The 25,141-nt window shown below is 36.3% G+C and overlaps 1 protein-coding gene across 6 annotated transcripts in view; it reads left to right on the top strand.

Annotated features, from left to right (window-relative positions):
* Positions 1-25,141, top strand: part of REV3L (REV3 like, DNA directed polymerase zeta catalytic subunit) — a 182,132-nt gene that overhangs the window by 144,948 nt on the left and 12,043 nt on the right. For 4 of the 6 annotated variants that reach the window (XM_081828813.1, XM_081828814.1, XM_081828812.1 and 1 more), the window contains 5 exons: positions 722-830; positions 2,678-2,884; positions 12,498-12,607; positions 19,677-19,791; positions 23,832-23,969. In XM_081828813.1, the coding sequence (XP_081684939.1) occupies positions 722-830; positions 2,678-2,884; positions 12,498-12,607; positions 19,677-19,791; positions 23,832-23,969 (679 nt within the window). Of the gene's footprint in view, positions 1-721; positions 831-2,097; positions 2,225-2,677; positions 2,885-12,497; positions 12,608-19,676; positions 19,792-23,831; positions 23,970-25,141 lie in introns of those variants that run through there. The other 2 variants (XR_014147898.1, XM_081828816.1) reach the window with 2 other exon arrangements.

Below are 25,141 nucleotides of genomic sequence, written 5' to 3'. Positions count from 1 at the left end.
GAATAACATTTTTAATGTTCAAAGGAGTATATATTCTTCTCATAAGAAATACAGAGTCTTCCTTTATAATGATTTTTGTGTATTTAAAACCAAGTTATAGGGATACCTGGGTGGCTCAGTTTTTAAGCGCCTGCCTTCAGCTCAGGTCATGATCCCAGGGTCCTGGGATCGAGCCCCACATCGGGCTCCCTGCTCAGCGGGAAGCCTGCTTCTCCCTCTCCAACTCCTCCTGTTTGTGTTCCCTCTCTCACTGTGTCTCTCTCTGTCAAATAAATAAAATCTTAAAAAAAACAAGTTATAGTGTTAGTCTAGAGTATACTCGTTCCTTCATAAAAAGTATTCATGGAAATTATATTGGTAATCCTGTCTTTATTAAGAACAGAAATTTGGAAAAGTTATTTAAAATTTTTCTATTTAAGGCTTAAATTTTTCTTTAAGGAACTTAGTGTAAGATGGTCATATGTTTAGCTGAAATCTGGTATTTCAGTATAGATTTTACCCGTAAGTTTTAGGATAATGCCATTTAAGAAATGTTTCTTTTAATAAATTGTGAATACTGAAGAACTGCTATTTGGTAATAGACAAATTACTAAGTAAATGAATTCATGTTTAGATATTTGAAAATGAATTTCTACTGGAGTTAAAAAGATTCCTAAAATTGTCTAGTATCGCTATTCTATGATTTGCGAAAGTATGTGCTTAATGTTTTCTTTCTTAATAGGTATGATGAGTTCAAATTTGGCTGTACCTCTCTAAGAGTACCTCCAGATTTACTTTACCAAATTAGGCATGATATCACAGTGTCCCCCAATGGAATAGCTTTTGTCAAGGTAATACTCTCTTGTAAGTGAAAGGTATCGACTGTGGCTTAACCTTTGGAGAGCTGATGATTTAGATTATATGTTGGCATATCAAACAAAGAAAAGAAAAAAAAAGTTTGCTTGAATATCTTATCTTAAAAAGTAAAGATATATGAATCTGCTAAGAAATTATTTTTTAAAAATTAATTACCTTGTTTTGCATGAATTTGGGTTTAAAGTCTTTTAACTGTTAGATTTTAGTTTTTAATGAAATACTGAAAGAAATAAATGTGCATATATGCCTTCTGACCTCTATTAGAATCTGAGATTTAAATAGCTATTTGACAATCACAACAATGTTAACTTACAAGATTTAAATTGCTTTAATGTGTAAACTCTAATTGTTCTACATTATTTTAAATTAAGACTGTCTTAGAAATGATATTCTAATATATTTATTGATTGCATTTTAAGATATCCAAACTAATAATAGGGTCTCTTTTTTTCTCTCCCCTTATCTCCCCTTAAAAGAGACCAAAGGGAGCCTCATAAATGAATAAATTAAAGACAAATAGGAGAGTGATCTAGGAGAAGATTATATTGCCTCTCTTATGCCAACTTCATTCCTTTTTTTCTTTTTTTCAATTTCCTTACCAGTGAGTCTGACTATAATCATGGTACAGTAGGGCAGTTGATGGTAGCATGGACCCCACGAGCCCTCAGATTCATTCTGGTGTACTTAGCAAAAGTAGCATAATTTTCTACCAGTAAGAGGTTGCTGTGTTCAAAGAGTACCCTAAAATTAGCTATTTAGATAGGAGGAAAATTCTCACCAGAGACTTCATGACCTATTCCTTTTTGGAAAATATTACCTCTTTAACATAATGACATATATTACATCTTAACTAAACATTATGACTGCTTCATAAGGTACACAGAATGAATTAGAGGTTAGAATATGTTTTCGTTGTCACAGATGTAGTGGCTTGTTATATTATCTTCCTTTAACAGTATTTTTAAAATTTACATCTACATTTTGACCCAAAATGTAAAGCTTAATAAAACTAAGGTTTTTTAATATTCAGAAGTGTGATTATTCTATACCTAAGGTTTTAATTGTTCAGTCCAACATGCATTACCTTGCACGTGTCTGTGAATCATCTTCAAAGTTAATACTGTTTTGTGGTTTTCATTCCTACTGGACTTCTCATAAATTCTCCCTAGTCTTGATTAATACAAATGATATTTTTTTGGCATCAACAAATTTTATCACCTCACTATTCATCCCCTCTTCCAGATTGCTAATAAATATAGGCCGGAGGGGATGGCTTAGTGGTCTAAGCATCACATTTGAAATACCTAGAGTCCCTGGAACTGCAGGTTTGAATGTCAGCAGAGTCAACCCAGCTCATCATTCTTCCAAGGTAGATAAATGGAGTTCCATGCAGATTACTGTGTGGGGTCATTAGGATGAGATCTTTAAAAACTGAGGTTTGTTATGAGTGATACAAATCCCGTGTGTCTTTCTGAAAGAGTGGGGGTTTGAATCAAAGTTTTGAAAAAAATTTCCCTCTGAACTTGTTGTATGGTCTCTTATGCATTAGTTGACATCCTCCTCCCTGGAGGTCTCTGAACTCACATAATAGTGCTACATTAGATTTATAAACATTACAGGAACCTTTTAGGAGAAAAGTCCTCTTCAAAGGAAAGAAAATGTGATGATTTTGTATTGATGGCCACTGGCCCTGTGGCCACTCAGTTGTTAGTATGTTTCAATTCATGACAGTTGGCCATTGTTAAACTTTGTGCTTCCTTCTTAATTATCTAAATCTATAACTTCTAAGGGATTTTAAGTATTCTTTTTTTCTTTATGATAGCCTTCAGTAAGAAAGGGTGTCCTACCAAGAATGCTTGAAGAAATTTTGAAGACTAGACTTATGGTGAAGCAATCAATGAAGGCTTACAAGCAGGACAGAGCCCTTTCACGAATGCTTGATGCACGTCAGCTAGGACTTAAGCTTATAGCAAATGTCACATTTGGCTATACAGCTGCGAATTTTTCTGGGAGAATGCCATGCATTGAGGTAAGTGATACAAATCTGTAGTTTTTTCAAGAGACTGAAGCAGCATTAAATGAATATCTGTTGATTGAAGTATTTTGTTTAGACTAAAGAGTTTCATTTCCATGACATAAGATCAGTTTTGCTCAAACTGGAGCTTGTATACATACAAAATCTTAGGGGCTTGGGGGTTTTTCTGTATGAGAACTCTTTATCTTACACATTTTTCTACATATCTAGATGAGCATACGGTAGCAAACTACTAACATGAGATTTAGTGTCACGTTTATAGCAGCACTTAAAACAACCTTCGTACTAAATAATTCCTTTTAATGTATTGACAGATCTCATGTTAGGTTGGCCTCTCCAGATGTCAGAATGACCAAACATTATATGTTTACTAATGTACCAGTAGATACAAAGCAAAACCTTTGTTCTGCAGAGGTAGTTGCAATTGAAAGACACTTTTCACAGAATAAGACTAATTTTTTGCTATTTACTAAATTAAGGTGTTAATTTAACATGAGTACAATATAGTGTGACAAGAGTAGTACAGTAACTTACTAGTGATTGAGAACAGAGTAGATTTGTTTTATTGGTGATCTTTTTATGCCAAATGAAGGCCAGAACATTGTAGTGTACCACATTAGTAGTAGTTTAGAAAGGGAAAAGCAGTAGAAGGATAAAGTCCCCACACAGCACACAATAGGCAGAATAAACTTCAAAAACTTGTACAAGGGACTTTCAGTTTCAGGTCCAGCATGTCAGAAGCTCAAAATTGTCAGTCTCTCCCCACAACAAGTAAAAAGCTGAACATACTGAAAAATCAGCTCTTCTTAGATCTGTTAGAGAAGTGAGGTCACAGGGCAAACCACTACCCCCAAAATTGAAGAGCCCAGTAGGTAAATACAAAGAATCACAACTCACAAGAGCAGAAACCCAAGAGCACAAACCTCTGTAGGACCAGTGCTGAGGTAGGGAAACCTGAACTATAACTGATGAATTGCTGGAGGTTCAGTGTGGATAAGTCTGACAGATTAAGACTCCAGGGGACCCAGTCATCCACAGTTTTGTGAATTTTACCTCTACGAGCTCAACCGGGTTCTCAAAGGTGTTCTCTCTCTCACACACACACACACAAAATTCTCCTGTGCTTCTAGCACAGGGAGGGGAAAGGAACCATTTTGAAATACATCAGAGCATTCTGTTCTTAACAGGGTCCACCTTCAGGGGCACTATTTAACTGGAGCCTAACTGACCTGAGAGGAGGGAAATACCCAGCTCCAAGTGCTCTGGCCTTCCATGTGTAGGAGGGGAAATATGCCAGCCCACTCTAGCCATCCTGTCCCACCAAAGATGGGGAAAAAAAACAGAAGCGCATATGAAGGGACGCCTGGGTGGCTCAGTCGGTTAAGCAGCTGCCTTCGGCCCGGGTCATGATCCCAGGGTCCTGGGATCGAGTCCCACATCGGGCTCCTTGCTCAGCAGGGAGCCTGCTTCTCCCTCTCTCTCCCTCTGCTTGTGCTCTCTCTGTCAAATAAATAAAAAATCTTTAAAAAAAAAAAAAAAGTGCATGTGAAGTCCACAGTCCAGAGGTACATCAGACCTACTCGTAGAACTATAGAACACTTCCCTCCTCCCACAGATTACCACTATATTATTAAAGATCTATTTATAGTAGTCCTTTTTACCTGATATATCCATCTATCAAAAAAAAAATTACAAGACATACCAAAAGCCAAAAAACACAGTTTGAAGAGACAGAGCAAGCATCAGAACCAAACTTAGATGTGGCAGGGATGTTGGAATTATCAGACTGCAAATTTAAAACAACTGTTAGGATGCTAAGAGCTCTGATGGATCAAGTACATGCATGAAAGGACAAATGGGCAATGTAAGCAGAAACATGCAGACACTAAGAAAGAACCAAAAAGAAATACTAAATACCAAAAACACTTGAACAGAAATGAAGAATGCCTTTGATGGGCTTGTTAGTAGACTAGATGTGGCTGAGAAAAGAATCTCTGAATTTGAAGAAATCTCAATCAGAACTGACAAAACTAAAAAGCAAAGAGAAAAAAAGACTAAAAAAAGAATATCCTAAAACTGGAGCAACTGCAGAAGGTATAACAGACACGTAATAGGGATTCCAGAAGGAGAAGAAAGAAAGGAACAGAAAAAAATGTTTGAAACACTAATGACTGAGAATTTCCCCAAATTAATGTCAGACACCAAACCACAGATCCAGGAAGTTCAAAGAACAGCAAACAGGATAAATGCTCAAAAAACTAAACCTAGGGATATCATTTTCATACTACAGAAAGTCAGTAGTAAAATTAAAATCCTCAAAGAAGACAGAGGGGGGAAAAAAACACCTTGCCTATACAGAAGCAAAGATAAGATTTACATCCAACTTTTCCTCTGAAACCATGCAAGCAAGAAGAGAAGGGAATGAAATACTTAATGTTGAGAGAAAAACACTCCAACCTAGAAATCTGTATCCTGAAAAATTATTGTCCAAAAGCAAAGGAGAAATGACTTTCTCAGACAAACAAAAATTGAGGGAATTTGTTGCCAATTGACCTGCCTTGCAAGAAATGTTATAAAAAATTCTTTAGAGGGAAGGAAAATGATATAGGTCAGAAACTCAGATCTACATAAAAAAAAAAACAAAAGAGCCTCAGAGAAGGAATAAATGAAGGTAAAATAAACACTTTTATTTTTCTTATTCATAATTGATCTAACAGATTACAATTTGTTCAAAATAATAATAGCAACAATGTATTTGATTATGTATGATTTATGTGTATACTTATGTATAAGTAAAATGAATGACAAAGGGTTGGGAGGAATTGGATTATTTCATCAATATAAAGTACTTGCACTACTGTGAAGTGGTATAGTAGTATTTGAAAGTGGTATATTGAAAGTAAATGTATATTGCAAAATCTAAGGCAACCAACCACTTTTATAAAAAGTAAAAAGAGATATATAATTGATGTGTAGGAAAGGAGAGAAAATGCAATATCAAATAGTCAAAATCACAAAAGGCAGAAAAAGAGAGGGAAACAAAAATAGGAACAAAACAAGGGCAACATATAGGAAAAAATAAAATCAGTAAGGATGTACTTGAACTCAACAGCACCATCAACTGAATATGGTGGACATTTATAGACTGCTTCATCCAACAATACCCAAATATGCATTCTTCTCAAGCTCCCATGGAATGTGCACCAAGACAGACCACATTCTGGGTCATAAAACACACCTTAACAAATTTAAAAGAATATAAATCACACAGTGTCTGCTCTCAAATCACAATGCAATTAAACTAGATATCAGTAACAGAGAACTGGAAAAAAAATGCTTAGAGATTAAACACCACATTTCTAAATAACACATGGGTCAAAGAAAAACCTCAAAAGAAATTTCAACGTATCGGGGCGCCTGGGTGGCTCAGTCGTTAAGCGTCTGCCTTCGGCTCAGGTCATGATCCCAGGGTCCTGGGATCGAGCCCCACATCAGGCTCTCTGCTCGGCGGGAAGCCTGCTTCTCCCTCTCCCACTCCCCCTGCTTGTGTTCCCTCTTTTGCTGTGTTTCTCTCTGTCAAATAAATAAAATCTTTAAAAAAAAAAAAAAAATTTTAACGTATCTTGAACTAAAGGAAAACATAACTTACCACAATTTGTGGGAATCAGCAAAAGCATCAATTAGAGGGAAATTTATAGTATTGAAGCCACTATTAGAAAAAAGAGAAAGATCTAAAACTAATCATCTAACTTTCATCTTAGAAAACTAGAAAAAGAATAAACCCAAAGTGAACTGAAAAAAAGTAATAATAAAAATTATATCAGAAATCAGTGAAATTGCAAACAAGAAATCAAGTGAAAAAATCAGAACCCAAAAGCTAGTTCTTTGAAAAGACTAATAAAATCAATAAGCCTCTAGTCAACCTAAGAAAAAGAAGACACAAATTGCTAATATCAGAAATGAAAGAGGGGACATCACTTCAGGTCCCATGGACGTTACACAAATTTGATAACCTGGATGAAATGGACCAATTATTTTTTTTTAAAGATTTTATTTATTTATTTGACAGAGAGAGAGCGAGAGCAGGAACACAAGCAGGGGGAGTGGGAGAGGGAGAAGCAGGCTTCCCGCCGAGCAGGGAGCCCAATGTGGGACTCGATCCCAGGACCCTGGGATCATGACCTGAGCTGAAGGCAGACGCTTAACGACTGAGCCACCCAGGCGCCCGAAATGGACCAATTATTTAAAAGATCTAATCTGGGGCGCCTGGGTGGCTCAGTCATTAAGCGTCTGCCTTCAACTCAGGTCATGGTCTCGGGATCCTGGGGTCGGGCCCTGAATTGGGCTCCCTGCTCAGCGGGAGGCCTGCTTCTCCCTCTCTCATTCCACCTGCTTGTGTTTCCTCTCTCACTGTCTCTCTCTCCTGTCAAATACATAAATAAAATCTTAAAAAAATAAAATAGGGGCCCCTGGGTGGCTCAGTCGTTAAGCACCTGCCTTCGGCTCAGGTCATGATTCCAGGGTCCTGGGATCGAGCCCCGCATCAGGCTCCCTGCTCCGCGGGAAGCCTGCTTCTCCCTCTCCCACTCCCCCTGCTTGTGTTCCCTCTCTAGCTGTCTCTCTCTCTGTCAAATAAATGAATAAAATCTTTAAAAATAAATAAATAAATAAATAAAATAAAATAAAATAAAAAGATATAATCTGCCAAAACTCATATAGTAAGAAAACAAGTCTGAATAGGCTTATACCTATTAAAGAAACTGAATTAATAACTAATAACCTTCCAAAATAGAAGGTACCAGACCCAGGCGGGTTTACTGGTAAATTCTACCAAACATTTATGGAAAAAAATTGTACCAATTCTCTACAATCTCTTTCAGATATTACAAGCAAAAGGAATACTTTATAATTCATTGTGAGGCCAGCATAATCCTAATACCAAAACCAACAAAGACATTACAAGAAAACTACACACCAATATCTTTCATGAACATAGATGCAAAAATTTTCAACAGATATTAGCAACTCAAATCCAACAATATATAAACAATTATACATCACAACCAAGTGGGATTTATCCCAGGCATGCAAGGCTGATATAACAATCATAGATCAGCTAATGAGATCCATCACATCACATACAGGCTAAATAAGAAAAGCCAAATGATCATAACAATAGATGCAGAGAAAGCATTTGACAAAATCTAATATCCATTCATCATAAAGACCCTCAGTAAAATAGGAAGAGGGGAACTTTCTCAGCTTTATAAAGAATATCCACCCCAAAAAAACCTACAGCTAATATACTTAGCTATGAAAACCTTGAGTCTTTCCCACTGAAATTAGGAACAAGGCAAGGATGACCCCTCTCACCACTGCTTTTCCAACATCATAAAAGACCTGGAAGCTAATGCAGTAAGACAAGTAAAAGGACATAAAAGGTATACAGATTGGGAAGGAAGAAATAAAACTGTCTTTGTTATATATGGCATAATCCTCTCTGTAGAAAATCCAAAAGAATTAACAAAAAATCCTCCTAAACCTAATAAGCAGTTATAGCAGGGTTGCCGAATACAGGGTTAATACAACAAAAGTCACTTTCCTATATACTAGCAATGAACAAATGAAATTTGAAATTAAAAATGTAACACCATTTATATTAAGCATCCCTAAAAATGAAATGCTTTGTATAAATCTAACAAAGTGTGTATAAGCTCTCTATAAGGAAAACAACACAACTGGTGAAAAATGCCAGAAGAGCTAAATAAAAGGAAAGGTACTGATATCGGTAGATGTTGACAGATAAGACTCAGTATCGTCAAGATGTCAGTTCATCCCAAATTGATGTATAGATTGAGTGCAATCCTAGTCAAAATCCCAGCAAGTTATTTTGTGGATATTGACAAACTGATTTTAAAGTTTACACGAAGAGGTAAAAGACCTAGAATAGACTACACAATTTTGAAGAATAAACTCAGAGAACTGACAGTACCTGACTTCAAGACTTACTAAAGCTACACTAATCAAGGTAGTGTTGTACTGGCCAAAGAATTAGTAGTGGAACAGAATAGAGATTTCAGAAATAGACCCACATAAATATAGTCATCTGATCTTTAACAGAGGAGCAAAGGTAATACAATGTAGTGAAGATAGAAGATAGTCTTTTCCATAAATGCTGCTGAGATAACTGGATATCCACAAGCAAGAAAGTGGATCTAGACACAGACCTTATACCCTTCACAAAAATTAACTCAAATTGGATCACAGAACTAAATATAAAGCACGAAACTATAAAATTTCTAGAAGATAAACAGGAAAAAATCTAGATGACCTTGGATTTGGTAATGGCTTTTTAGATGCAACACCAAAGGCACAGTCTATGAAAGAAAGAATTGATAAGCTGTACTTCATTAAAATAATTTTCCACTCTGCAAAAAACACTCAAGTGTGAAGAGATAAACCATAGACGTGGAGAATGTGGGGGTTAGGGGCACTGACCCCCCCACAGAGTTGAAAATCCACAAATAACTTTTGACTCCCCAAAACTTAACTACAAGTAGTCTACTGTTGACCAGTAGCCTTACTGATAAACAACACATATTTTTTATGTTATATGTATTATATGCTGTATTCTTACAGTTAAGTTAAAGGAAAATGTTATTAAAATCATAAGAGAAAATACATTTACAGTACTATACTGGATTTATTGAAAAAATCCACATATAAGGGAACCCATACAGCTCAAGCCTGTTTTGTCCAAGAGTCAACTGTGTATATACCACATTTTCTTTATCCCTTCATCTGTCAGTGGACACTTAGGTTGCTTCCATGTCTTGGCTATTGTATATAATGCTGCAGTGAACATAGGGGTACATGTATCTTTTACAGTTAGTGTTTTCATTTCCTTCAAATATATACCCAGTAGTGAAATTGCTGGATCACATGGTATTTCTGTTTTTAAATTTTTGAGGAACCACTATATTGTTCTCCATAGTGGCTGCACCAATTTGCAGTCCCACCAGTGGTGCACAAGGATTACCTTTTTTCCACATCTTTGCCACCACTCATTTTCAGGGAATTTTTACTTTAATTTTTCTCATTATGACTTTTCAGGATCCCAACCATTGCCTAAACTGTAAAGCAGTCATTTTCCTCTTTTTAAATCTAATCTCTTAGCCCTGTATTCTTCAAACTAGGAACCATGGCACAAAGTAACAGAATCACTTTTAATTTAATTACCACTCCTTCCTTCTTCCCACCCCACCCCCCCACTCCTGCCACTGAGTCCTTCACACTGCACGGTCTTGGGGGCAGCTGCAAGAGTTCTGACTCTTCCAGGTGTAACTTAAATGGGTCAAAGTAGGTAGAGGCAGGTAGACATTTAGGATCAGTATGTGTATGTCTCAAAAGCATATTTGACTCTGACACTAGATGGCTCACCCTTCCAGCTATTTGCTGTCACATATTTTAAAGTGTATCTTGTTTTGAAAGTGGCAACAGATGACATTGAACATTTTATTCAAACTTGAATTTCAGCTAGATAACATGATTTTTTTTTAAATGTCTCAGGATATAGTTCACATTCTCAAGGTTTTCTATTGCACTAAAGTTCTCAATAGAATTCATGATTTTTTTTTTAAGATTTTATTTATTAGAGAGAGAGAGACAACAAGAGAGGGAACAAGAGCAGGGGGAGTGGGAGAGGGAGAAGCAGGCTTCCTGTGGAGCAGGGAGTTCAATGCGGGGCTCAATCCCAGGACCCTGGGATCATGACCTGAGCCGAAGGCAGATGCCCAACGACTGAGCCACCCAGGTGCCCCGAGTTCATGATTCTTAATACCCAAATTAAGTTTCTGCTACCAGTTTTTTGGGTTTTTTTTAAGATTTTATTTATTTATTTGACAGAGAGCGACACAGCGAGAGAGGGAACACAAGCAGGGGGAGTGGGAGAGGGAGAAGCGAAGCAGGCTTCCCACTGAGCAGTGAGCCCAGTGCGGGTCTCGATCCCAGGACCCTGGGATCATGACCTAAGCCAAAGGCAGACGCTTAACGACTGAGCCACCCAGGCGCCCCTACCAGTTTTTAAAAATTTATTCCTTTGTTCATTTAATATTTCCTTTTTAAAGCAACCATAAACAGCCTTTTTTAAAAAATATTTATTTATTTGAAAGAGAAAGAGCACAAGCCAGGGGGAGCAGCAGAGGGAGAGGGAGAAGCAGGCTCCCCTCTGAGCAGGGAGCCCAATGCAGGGCTCGATCCCAGGACCCTGGGATCATGACCGGAGCCGAAGGCAGACGCTTAACGACTGAGCCACCCAGGCGTCCCTGTAAACAGCCTTTTAAACACTTACCTGATCCTACATTTAGTTGAGGTGATTGAAATTTTACAGTAAAAGGAGGATGATTATAACTATTGTTTGCTTCTGAACACAAAAGTGCATGATTCTTACTTTAAAATTTTAAAAGGAATGCTCCATTTATGCCAAAGGGCAATTTTCCCCAACCCTTAGCTTTTATGAGTTTAATAAATGAAGCAGCAGCCCTATGCTGGTCTCCTTAATTTACTTAACTGTAAAATATAATTAGTTTGTCACATTTGTCAAGTTCTACCACCTTTTTGTTTTGTTAGTTTATGCCATCATCTTTGTTTAAACTCACTGATGACCAATGAAAGTACCCTTGTTAGGGGCACCTGGCTGGCTTAGTTGGTGGAACATGCAACTCTTGATCTCGAGGTCATGAGTTCAAGCCCCATGTCGGGTGGAGAGATTACTTAAAAAAAAAAAAAAAAAAAAATTAAAGGAGCACCTGGGTGGCTCAGTTGGTTAAGCATCTGCCTTCAGCTCAGGTCATGATCCCAGAGTCCCAGGATGGAGCCCCATATTGGGCTCCCTGCTCAGCAGGGAGTCTGCTTCTGCCTCTGCAGCTCCCCCTGCTTGTGCGTGTGTGTGCGCGTGCTCTCTTTCTCTCTGTCAAATAAATAAAAATCTTAAAAAAAAATTTAAAAGAAAGTACCCTTATTAGACATATATCTGCCTACTTAATTTAAATCGAACACATGTAATATATTTTCCATCATATAATTATACATTTTTCTTTGTATTCTGTATTATCTAAAAATTATAACCAATCACTGAGATTAAAGTTCAGTATTAACTTTAATGATACTGAAAGAAATTATCATAACACTACAACAGAAAAATTTTGAAAGATACACATATAATCACTCATGCACATACACAGAATAATTTCCTGGCTAATTAGTTATAAAGGCATATAAGAAAGTCCTTAAATAAACAAGGCTTATTCTTCCAGGAATTATGAAGCTGTGTACCTTGTGTAAAGTGCAATCCTTTGTACTTACTAATACACTCACAGGCGAATCTGTGTATTGATTGGTTCCTTTCTTTAAATTCTTCACCTTATTTTCTTCTTGAGTACTTACAGAAGGAATGCTGACACTGAAGACTATTTTGTTTTCTTTTTTATTCTTTTCTCCTTATTTCAATTTTAGAAATGTTTAGTAATGAAAAGTATTCTATGTTAAAGTCTATTGATTTATACTTAGCTATGTTAAGAAATTACTTCCAATGTGTTTGTACCAACAGGTTGGTGATAGTATTGTTCACAAAGCCAGAGAGACCTTGGAACGAGCTATTAAACTGGTGAATGATACCAAGAAATGGGGCGCTAGGGTTGTATACGGAGATACTGACAGGTAATGAACTTCCTGCTTTATAGTTGTCTTTTTACATCTCTTCAGATACTCATTTCAGTATTTGAAATGGCTTAAGGGTAATCCTTCCTAAAAACAGTTCTACTTAAGTCCTGCCCAGTCCTTATGATCTCATGATCAGGATTAGCTCAAGTCCTGAATTACCAGACATGATCTTAAGAGACAGAAAATTTTTTTTTTTTTTTAAAGATTTTATTTATTTATTTGACAGAGAGCGAGAGCAGGAACACAAGCAGGGGGAGTGGGAGAGGGAGAAGCAGGCTTCCCGCCGAGCAGGGAGCCCGATGTGGGACTCGATCCCAGGACCCTGGGATCATGACCTGAGCCGAAGGCAGACACTTAACGACTAAGCCACCCAGGCGCCCCAAGAGACAGAAAATTTAAGTGGCCTGAGCCACAGACTTGTAGAGATTCCCATGGCATCCCTGCAGGTAGCCAGGTAGATAGTGATCTGTAAAAATACTATATATACAGCAGTCTAGTCTTTAAAGAAACCCACTTTTTAAAAATGTGAATGATTCCTCATATAGCTGCAGCTCTGTGAATTTAAATATATGTCTTAATTTTGAAAGATACCTGTCAAAGCTATGAGTGGTTAACTTTTCACTAGGCCCCAAAATGTTTTTGACCTTCTGCAAAAAGTGCATATAGGCAAATACAGTTTTCCATTTGATTCCAGAGGGCTCACAGACTTCCTGAAGCCCATCCTCCATGGACTGATAAAGGATAGGACTGCCTCTGAGTCCTGAATTAATAACTTCAGCCTGGTTGCTTGCTTTGGTATTTATTAGGGTCTAGGTATTTATGTAACATCTTATTTGTATGACTTATTAAAATTCTTCTAGAATATAGGTATTAAGCAAATTTCTTAGACTCTGATATTCTTCTCATATGGAAGGCTTAGTGTCACGGTGGGATCATGCTAAGAGCACTTGCCTCGGGAGCTCTGATAACTTTACAGCCCAGTGGAGCAGGAGATAACGCTTCTAATCATTACAAACAGCTTCTAGGTAATCCTTAAACAGCATTTAATCTTCTCCATTCTTTAATGCACATACAATCAGCATAATCATATTAGTGCTGAGTGAGACCTTACCTCATATAGCAGCTGTTTCATTACTAACAGGGATACTTTCAAGTTATCCAGGCCCTGATTATCCATAGTCTCTACTCTAACCCATCAAAAGCCACTCCTAAGTTTGAGTATTTCACTGCTCTGTAAAACCACTTCTGCTGAGTAGTCCAGCAAAATAAAAGTTACTAGAACATCGTTTTGCACCTTGTTAGCAGAGCTCCTTGCAAAATATTTAGGGAAGAGGACAAAGTTAAACCTTTTGTTGAGTTTAATTCAGGATCATACATGTCCATGGTTGATAACACAAAGAGAATCAGAAATTGGCATGATTCTGATATAGTTACATTGTTTAGCCTTTAAGATCTTTAAGAATTCAAACCAAAAAGCACAGACTCAACAGATTGTCAGAGCTGGAAGACTACTTGGGTGCTATTTAGGTCGGCAGTTTTCACACTGTTGGGAGGAACCAGTGCAGGCACATTCTCAGGTACTGCCTAAAAGCACATTGTACGCAACCAATGAATTATTGAACACTATATCCAAAACTTTAAAAAAAAAAAAATTTAAATAAATAAATAATGATAATGAAAGCACATTCCCCTAAGATAAGAAACTTGTCTAAAATCCCCAGCTAGTCAGCAGTGGAGCCATAAAGTAGTACTCAGTGTTTTATGATTCCTAGCTGGTGCTTTCTCATTAAGTCAGAATTCACAGGTGTTTTATGATTCCGATCAAAGAAATTTATTCATCATTTCATTGAAATATACTGTATGAGGGCAAGTCACTCTAGAATATGCATTATCAGTGGTAACAGTATCACCTTAATAGGTACAAATAGGGAGCAAAACTTAAATAGTACTTAGATAGTACAATGGGTTTAGGCCCCACAAAGTTCAACCCCACCCAACAATATTTTATTCCTTGCTAGTTATTTTCTCTTATTATATTTACTTTTTAACTTTTTTCTTTGAGAAGACAGTAATGATAAAAGATTGAAAAACACTGCTTTAGGGATAATAGATCATTGAGAGTGAGGAGGTCTGGATTCTTTTTCTAGCTGTACTCCTAACTGCATGGTTATTAACAAATCACTTAGCCCCTCTGAAGCTCAGTTGCCTCATGATCAGAATGAGAGAAATCTGATAGATGATGGTGAATGACCATTGCCTCCCTCCAATTTCAAAACTGCTGATTTTATGAATCTTGGGGTCTAACTAAGGGAGATCAGTTACCAAAGCATCAAAATTACTCTGTTAGAAGGGTGTTTCTCTTTCTAAAGCAGTTAATGCATTATTGTCCATTTAGAAAGTATAATAAACACACTGCATTTCTTTTTTTCAATTAAATGATTTTTTATTAAAATATAATTGACATATAGTATTAGCTTCAGGTGTACAATGCAGTGATCTGACAATTATATACATTATAAAATGCTCACCATGATAAGTATAGTTACCAACTGTCACCATACAAAGTTATTACAATATTATTGACTAGTGGTACAAACAGTTATTTTATAGAATAGTGGTTCTCAATCGTATTTACTGCACCCTAGTGGGATATGACCTACTCCCATTAGTTATAAGAGCTCTCTAGAATCTCTTGGGTCAACCATACTCAAATAAATTAAAAAAAATAAAAAATTTTTAAAAAGAATCTCTTGGGAAATTCATCTGATTATAGTTAAGAAAGGCCTCTCAAGTTATTCTAATATTCCCGCTCACCCTCTACCACGTGAAAATCACTGCTCTGTGTGTGTACTTGATCTCTCAACCCAAAGATAAATGTTACTTAACTAGATTAAAAGCACCAGTGACAAACAAATTCATTTTAAAACCGTCTCTTTTTGTAGGCTAGTCACCTCCATTCTGTTAAGTGACCTTCCATTAATCTTGGCCAGCTGTCTTGAAGCTTAGCTCCAAATAAAACTGGCCAAAACAACATAGATGGACTCAAACCCACTAACTACTGGGTAAAATCTCTTATATATACCCTATAATAATAACTTTTAAGATATCAAGTTCATCGAGGTATAATTTTTAACAAAAAAGTGCACTATTTTTAAAAAGAAAATGCGCAGTATATAGTTCAGTATATACATGTATAGATCCGTGTAACCAGTTATCACCTCAGTAAGGGTCCAGAACATTTCTATCAACGTAGAAAGTTCTCTTGTACCCCTTCACAGTCAGTCCCTCACTTTCATCCCCTACCACCAGGCAACCACTTATCTGATTCTATTACCACAGCTTAGTTTTTCCCGTCCTAGAGTTTTATAGAAATGTGTATATATGCACTTTAATTTCAAAGTGTCTTCATCATCATTGCACCTGACCTTAATTTTAAGCATAGTGATCTTTTAAAAAACAAAAGTTTGGCAGTTACATCTCAAGTTAAACATACCCTTAGCATATGACTCAACAATTCTCCTGGTATTTACCTAAAGGAAATTTAAATTTAGGTCCACACAAAGTCTTTATGTAAATGTTTATTGCAGCTTTATTTATAATAGTCCAAAACCACAAACAATCCAAATTTCCACCAGAGGGTGAATGGATAAACAAATGTGGCATATCCATACAATGGAATATTACTCAGCAATAAAGAGGAACTAGTTATTGTTACTTCAGCAACATGGATGAATCTCAAAAATAAGCTGAAAGAAGCCAGACATAAGAGAGTACATACTATATAGTTCCATTTATATAAAGTTCTTGAAAAAAAAAAAACCTAATCTGTACTAATTGAAAGCAGGTCTTGTGTTGCCTAGGGCTAGGAGTGGAAAATTATTACAAAGGAGTACATGGGTCTTTTGGGGGATGATGAAAATGTCCTTAGTTTTCTAAGATATCATAGATTTAGTGGCTTAAACAACAGAAATTTATTTTCTCACAGTTCCGGAGGCTCGAAGTCCAAGATAAGTGTCGGCGGATATGATTTCACTTGAAGCCTCTCTGTTAGGCTTATAGGTGGTCACCTTCTTTCTGTGTCCTCACATAACCTTTCCTTTGTTCATGTGCATCCCTGGTGTTCCTTTGTATATTCAAATATTCTCTTTTTATAAGGACACCAGTAACATTAGGCTCATCCTCACCACCTAACTTAGGGCCTCTTTTTAACTTAATCACCTCTTTAAAGGTCCTATCTCCAAGTATACTGGGGTTAGGACTTCAACATATGAATTTTAGGGGGAAACAGTTCAGCCCATAACAAATCTATGCATTTGTCAGCATTCATGGAACTGTACACTTAAGACGTATTCATTTTGTTATATGCAAATTATACCTCAGTAAAGTTGCTTTTGAAAATAATCTTTCAAAAGGAAATTTTAAAAGCTATTTTAAAAATAAAGCTATAGGGGCGCCTGGGTGGCTCAGTCGTTAAGCGTCTGCCTTCGGCTCAGGTCATGATCCCAGGGTCCTGGGATCGAGCCCCGCATCGGGCTCCCTGCTCAGCGGGAAGCCTGCTTCTCCTTCCTCCACTCCCCCTGCTTGTGTTCCCTCTCTCGCTGTGTCTCTCTCTGTCAAATAAATAAATAAAATCTTTAAAAAAATAAAAAATAAATAAAAAATAAATAAAAATAAAGCTATATTGGTGTAATAAGCATCAGATGGGCCTAACAACAACAAAATTATAGAAAGCTGGTTCAAAGTATAGCCTTTAAAATTAATTTAGATTGAGACCATTTTTAAAGACCTTAAGTAATACTGAATAAATACTCATTTTCTTAAGCTTTTCATATCAGACTCTAGGTATTGTCTCCAGTATTGGCAGAGAAAGCTTTTCCAAAGAAACCATCCAAATGAGATTTAAAGTGCAATATAAAAAACATTTAAGAAATACGAGATTGGGGGTGCCTGGGTGGCTCAGTTGGTTAGGCAACTGCCTTCGGCTCAGGTCATGATCCTGGAGTCCCGGGATCGAGTCCCACATCAGGCTCCCTGCTCAGCAGGGAGTCTGCTTCTCCCTCTGACCCTCCTCCCTCTCATGCTCTCTGTCTCTCATTCTCTCTCTCGCAAATAAATAAAATCTTAAAAAAAAAAAAAGAAATACGAGATTGGTTTATGTGGCTCCAAGACTAGGAAAAAGAATCTTAAGATAATGTTTCAAGATATTGTCCATTACTATTTAATATCTTTCCATTAAAATTATAGGGGCGCCTGGGTGGCTCAGTCGTTAAGCATCTGCCTTCGGCTCAGGTCATGATCCCAGGGTCCTGGAATCGAGACCCGCATCGGGCTCCCTGCTCAGCGGGGAGCCTGCTTCTCCCTCTCCCGCTCCCCCTGCTTGTGTTCCCTCTCTCACTGTGTCTCTCTCTATCAAATAAATAAATAAAATCTTTAAAAAGGTAAAAAATAAAATTATAAGTGAAGGGGCGCCTGGGTGGTCAGTTAAGCGTCCAACTCTTGAAAACAGCACAGGTCATGATCTTGAGGTAATGGAGTCGAGCCCTGCATCAGACTCTGTGCTTCAGTATGGAGTCTGCTTGAGATTCTCTCCCCCTCTGCCCTTCCCCCTGCTCTCTCTCCCTCTTTCTCAAAATGAATAAATAATAAAATTTACAAAAAAATCATACATGAAGATCAAGTTTATAATCTCTCTTATTTAAATATATTTATTAGCTACTCTGTTGGTCACAGATTGTATATTATAAAGTTAACTGGATTATGTTAGAGAAAAATACCCAATACTTTCGTTTTTTTGTTTTTTTAGTCTTTTTTGTATTGCAGCTTTTTATTTATATTAGAAATCTTTCCTTCTTGACCTGCATATACTGCTGTTGGAATTGTACATTAGAAGTCTCTACCTTCCTGTCAATTTTGTTGTAAACCTAAAAAAAACTTAATAAATGTAAACTCTTAATTTTACTATTTGAATACCTTTTAAGTATACATATAAATGACAAAGCCTTTTATAAAATAAATTTAAAATAGCAATATTTTAAAAAAAATATCTTTCTGAAATTCAAATTTGACAGTATCTTTCAAAAAATATTTTTAGTGGGGCACCTGGGTGGCTCAGATGGTTAAGCGTCTGCCTTCAGCTCAGGTCATGATCCCAGGGTCCTGGGATCGAGTCCCACATCGGGCTCCCTGCTCAGCGGGGAGCCTGCTTCTCCCTCTGCCTCGCTCTCTCTGTCTCTTATGAATAAATAAATAAAATTAAAAATATATATATATATATATATTTAGTGTATACCATTTACCCAGAAATTTCACTGATAGAAATTTGTTCTAAGGATATAATCAGAGGTGTGACAAATTATTATATATGAAATATTAGCAAAAAATTAAAATAACCTAAATATTCAATGATGGAGGTTTGGTTAAATTATAATATCCATACATTGAAATACAGTATAACTTAAAATAATGTAAAAGAACTAAACAATGTGGGGAAATGTTAAGATGTACAACTATATGGAATCTAGCAATAATGATCTTTGATCCCAAGTGAGAAGAGATTTACAGATATACCCAGAAAGATATGTAGTGCCTTTTTTCTGAATGGTAAGATTAGGTGGCTGTTTTCTTCTTTGTGCTTTGTGTTTTGTAACACTTCTTCAGTGAACATATATTACAAAATATGTGTGTCTTAAGTTGGGTGGTTCTGAAAGGAAATTTCCTCCCATATCACAAGTAAATTTTCCATTTCTTTATAATCACATTTTATGACTGATGTAATTGTGTGTCATATAAAGCCATTATTGTCTAGGAATGACCAAAGACCTTGGCAGTTCTGACAGATAAGCTGGTCTGTGTGTAGCCAAACTAGAAATATTAAGTGTCTTAAAGATCTGTAATAAGCTATACAAGGAAAGTATGGTAAAACAAGAAAGCTTAGATAGGAAGCAACTTAATTAGGCAGAGTAAGGGGGGGGAAAATGTTTTCTTTGGTATTAGAGTATTAACCAGGAAAGTTACTCTTGATGAAATTTTTTTGTTACAATGACTTCCTCATTTTTAATCTTCTTAGTATATTTGTGCTACTGAAAGGAGCCACTAAGGAGCAGTCTTTTAAGATTGGTCAGGAAATTGCTGAAGCTGTAACTGCTACCAATCCTAAACCAGTGAAATTGAAGTTTGAAAAGGTAAGAGAAATGTAATTAATACTAGTAATCACATAAAAAAAAATACTAGTAATCACGTATAAAATTTACATACCTTCTAGAGATTTTGGACTTGCACAATACATTTTCAGGATCAGTAATAGTATATGGGTCTACAAAGTGTTAAATTTAAAGTATTTTCCCTTAGTTTTGTGCAGTTTTCTCAATTTTTTAGTAATGTCTTTATATAAAGAAATAAAAAGGTTGTTCCAGTTAACTGTTGCTGTGTAACAGACTACCCCCAAATTTAATGGTGTGAAACACCCTTTTTATTAATGCTGACAGATTTTATAGGTCAGGAATTCAGAAAGGGGGCAGCAGAGATGGCATGTCTCTGCTCCACAATGCTTAGGTCCTTAGCAAATGTGGCATATTCATACAATGGAATATTACTCAGCAATAAAGAGGAACTCCTTAAAACTGAAGGTGATCCAACCAATAGCTAATGGCTGAAATCACCTAAAGCTTGCTCACTCTAATGTCCGGGGGTTGATGCTGGCGGCTGTTTGGAACATCATCTAGGGCTGTCAGCTGGAATACCTACACTTGGTCTTTCCCTGGGACCGTGTGTTCTTCCTCACAGCATGATGGGTCTGAGTTCCAGGAATGAACATCCCAAAGAAAAACAGACAAAAGCAGTTTTGCTTTTCATGACCTTGTCTCAAAGTCAAACAGCATCATAGCCTGTCTAGATTTAAGAGAGAACATAGACTCCCATCTCTTAATGGGAAGAATGTCAGAGTCAAACTGTTAAGACCATGTGGGATGGCAGATATTATTTCTTTAGATAGTGCAGTCTGCCATAAGGACCTTAGACTATTTTCATTTTACTTTAGATATCAAATATGTATTTAGTTCTATAAAAGATACTAAGCTAGGAGAGGTGTGGCATGCAAAGAAGCGTAAGACACAGTCGCACTCTCTAAGAGCCAATAACCTAAAAGGAAAGATTAGAAACCTTTTATTTTAAACTTACAGAAAGTCTCATGAGAGCAATCTCCCTAAACACTGTAAGAGCACAAATAAAAGGAGGTATTATTTCCTCCTGGGCTGTATGGGGAGACTCCATGTAGGAGGTAATACTGCACTGTGTCTCAGAAAATGGTTAGAATTTCAATAGGCAGCCATGGGGCTGCAGTCATTCTGCATAGAAGAAAATGGTATGTAGGAGGATATGGAGTTAGAAAAGCACAGTATGGGAATATAGAGTACAGGGAGAGAAGTCTAGAAAATAAAGTTAAGACCAGGTTGCAGAGTGTCTTGAATGCCAAGCTAAAGTGTTTAAACTTAATTCAGAAAAGTTTATCAAACATGAGCATGACATGATCAGAGCTGTTTGGGGAGGATTGTCCTCATGGTGGTATACAAGATGGATTGGGAAGAGGGGAATCTCAAGATAGGGTGCAACCTGTGTAACCTGAACTAGGGAAAATAAAAAAGGGACAATTCAAGAGATATTGAGAAAGAAGGATGGGTAGGAGTTAGAAATGGTTGATTTAAGAGAACAGGTATGAAAAGGGTAAAAGTAACTATACCGGAGCAAGAACTATGCTAGAAGAGATTTCAAAAAAGACTAGGATATGGTATCTACCCTGAAGAGTGAGCATTCTAATTGGTGCACAGATGGGGAGAACAGCTAGAAAACAGTGAGAATGAGTGCTATCCTAGAAGTATACATATGGTGTGGACACTCACTCAACCCATCTGGCAAAGTGAAGAGCATGACATGTTTAGAAAATAACACCAGACATGAAAATTTACCTGACACAGATCATAGACCTAACATAAAAGCAAAAACTGCAAAACTTCTTAAAATAAACATTAGTTAAGGATTATGATGTAAATGTTCATGATGAATATTGATCTGTAGTTTTTTCTTGTATTGTCTTTGGGACAAAAAAAAAAAAGGCTAGTTTCATAAAATGAGTTGGAAATGTTCCCATGTATATAAGATTAGTACAGTTATTTTTTTTTTCTTAAATGTTGATGTAATTCACCGGTGAAGCTCTCTGGTCCTGACATTTTATTGGGGGGATAGGGAGGGAAGTCATAGATTTTTAATTACAAATTTAACATCTTTAATATATATTGAAATATTCAGGTTTTCTTATGTCAGTTTTGATAACTTGCAGTTGTCAAGGAATTTGTCCATTTCTCCTAGGTTGTCAGATTTATTGGCATGAATTATTTATACTTCCTGTGATTTTGATTTCTGTAAGATCTTTAGTGACATCCCTCCTTGATATTGATAATTTGGGTTTTTTTCTTTTTCTTTTTTTTTTTTTTTTGCCTTGATCATCTAGCTAGAGGTTTATCCATTTACTGAACTTTTTGGAGAACCATTTCATTAATTTCCACGCTTTGTTATTTCCTTCCTTATACTTACTTTGGGTTTAGTTTCCTTTTCTTTTCCTGTCTTCTTAATTTAAAAGTTTGAATCACTGATACTAAACAAATATTTTTTAATGTATTTTAAGATATCTATTTCCCTCTAAATACTATTTTAGCTTCAAATTTTGGTATCTTGTATTTTCATTATTACTCATTTGTTTCAATGATAAAGACCTAATGTCTAATGTCATTTAGAATTGTTAAGTTCCAAATATTAAAGGATATTCCAGAAATCTTTTTGTTATTATTTCTAATTTAATTCCATTGTGGTCAAAGAATGCACTCTGTATGATTTTAATGCTTTTAAGTTTATTGAAATTTGTCCTTTGGTCCAGCATATGGTCTATCTTAATGAATATTCCCATGTGACCTTAAAAGCTATCTGTATTCTGCTTATTGGAATGTCCTGTAAGTGTCACTTAGGTTATGTTAATAGTGGTGGTGTTGAAGCCTTCTATATTCCTAATGATTTTCTGTCAATTTCTAAGAGAGAGTTGCTAAAGTCTCCAAGTATAATCATGGTTTTGCCTATTTCTTCCTTTTTGTTCTGCTAGTTTTTATTACATAATTTATAAGTTTTCTTATTAGGTCCATACACATTCAGGATTATTTATCTTCCTGACAGATTTATATTTTTATCTTTGATAATATTTCTTATCTTGAAGCCTACTTTTTCTGATATTAATATAACCACTCTAGCTTTGTTTTGATTAGTGTTAGCATGTGTATCCTGTTCCATTTTTTATTTTTAACCTATGTCCTTACATTCGAAGTGTACTTTTAGTAGTTTATTGCTGTGTCTTACTTTTTGGTCAGATCCAATCTGATTACTTCTGCCTTTTAATTGGGATGTTCAGACCATTTACATTTAGTGCAATTATTGATAAAGCTTGGGGACAGAGGAAAGGACCAATTTGGTAGCATTAAAAGGGGGTGGAGGGCACACAACCATTAATCTAGTAATTTATCCAGTAGAATAATCCATGCAAGGTTGTTCACTGGAACACCGATTGGGAACATCCTAAATGACCCACAGTAGTAGGTAACTAACTAGTTACATAAATTGTGATACCCTCCCATAATGGAATACTATGTATCTACAAAATAAACTGAGCTTTCTGTACTAGGATGGAATGCTCTCCAAGATACATTAATAAATGAAATAAAGTACAGAATGATGTATATGGTAAGCTACCATTATGTGTATAAGTATCTCTGGAAGGGTACACAGGAAATCAATAACAGGATGCCTCTAGGGCAGGGAAAGTAGAGGCAGGAGGACCAGTATATTCTCTTATAACTTTTAATTTTGTACTTATAATTTTTAAATATGTAGGTGTTAGAGTAATTTTTAATTGTTTAAATAGATATGATTGACGACTTTTGAGAGAGCAGTGTCAGCTACAATAAGGGCAAAATTTGATAGTGCAAACAAAGGAGTTGAGTGGTAAGGAAGTAAAGACAACTCATTTTGTGTGCTTTCCCCTCTAAATGTTGTATCATGAATTTAATTGGTGCTAAGCCATATTTAGATTTTGTGTGTGTGTGATTAATATTTGGTTAAAGACATAAAAAGATATTCATGGTAGGGGAGAATGGTAATTGAGAGGCATTTTGTTAATCCATTACAGGTATATTTGCCCTGTGTCTTACAAACAAAAAAGAGGTATGTGGGTTACATGTATGAAACACTGGAACAAAAGGACCCGGTATTTGATGCAAAAGGAATAGAAACAGTCAGAAGAGATTCCTGCCCTGCTGTTTCTAAGGTAAGTTTTACCTATCTTGTTTTCATCTTTAAGAAGTAAGTCGCTAGGGCGCCTGGGTGGCTCAGTTGGTTAAGCGACTGCCTTCGGCTCAGGTCATGATCCTGGAGTCCCGGGATCGAGTCCCGCATCGGGCTCCCTGCTCGGCAGGGAGTCTGCTTCTCCCTCTGACCCTCCTCCCTCTCATGCTCTCTGTATCTCATTCTCTCTGTCTCAAATAAATAAATAAAATCTTTTAAAAAAATAAAAAATTAAAAATTAAAAAAAAATTAAAAAAAAAAAAAAGAAGTAAGTCGCTAAAGAATCTGGTGAAAATCCTTAAGCACACATCACAGTGGCCCTCCTAGCCTCTGTGACTATGTATAACTATCAGTGGAGGAACAATATGATTTTTGAGAATTTCATTTCTAATGAAAACAACTTGATTTTAGTCCTTAGTTTCTGACTTCTTCCCACACCTTACCTTTTATCACAATTGCTAAAAAAAACACATAACTTGGTAAGAATTTCCTGCCTATCACCTGGAGATGATAATATGTTATCATATGACAACACCCAAAACCTAGGGAGCAGGATAAAGAAACTAGCAAAAGAATAATTTTATAAGTAGAATAATTTTATAAGTAGTCCATTCTAGATAAACTGAAATTTTATTTACTTGAATGATTAAATACAAGTTAGATTTCTGAACAGTGGTACCATAAATTACCTAAATTTCTCAACCACAGTAATTTTAACCATAGTATTTTCTATTTTTTCTTTACTCAGGCCCAGACTCCTTCTGTAACAAACCAAAAATAAGTAGTATAAATGGAACAGTACTCTACCCACTGATTTTTTTTTAATTTTTTTATTGTTATGTTAATCACCATACATTACATCATTAGTTTTAGATGTAGTGTTCCATGATTCATTGTTTGTGCATAACACCCAGTGCTCCATGCAGAACGTGCCCTCTTTAATACCCATCACCAGGCTAACCCATCGTCTCACCCTCCTCCCCTCTAGAACCCTCAGTTTGTTTTTCAGAGTCCATCGTCTCTCATGGTTCGTCTCCCCCTCTTCATTCTTCCCCTCCGGCTATCTTCTTCTTTTTTTTTTTTTTCTTAACATATATTGCATTATTTGTTTCAGAGGTACAGATCTAAGATTCAACAGTCTTGCACAATTCACAA

The sequence above is a fragment of the Leptonychotes weddellii genome, chromosome 8, assembly GCF_054177405.1.
Source record: "Leptonychotes weddellii isolate Sample4059 chromosome 8, ASM5417740v2, whole genome shotgun sequence".
NCBI classification, from domain to species: domain Eukaryota; kingdom Metazoa; phylum Chordata; class Mammalia; order Carnivora; family Phocidae; genus Leptonychotes; species Leptonychotes weddellii.
The sequence above is the reverse complement of the archived record's forward strand: the minus strand, read 5'-3'. Positions and strand labels throughout refer to the sequence as shown.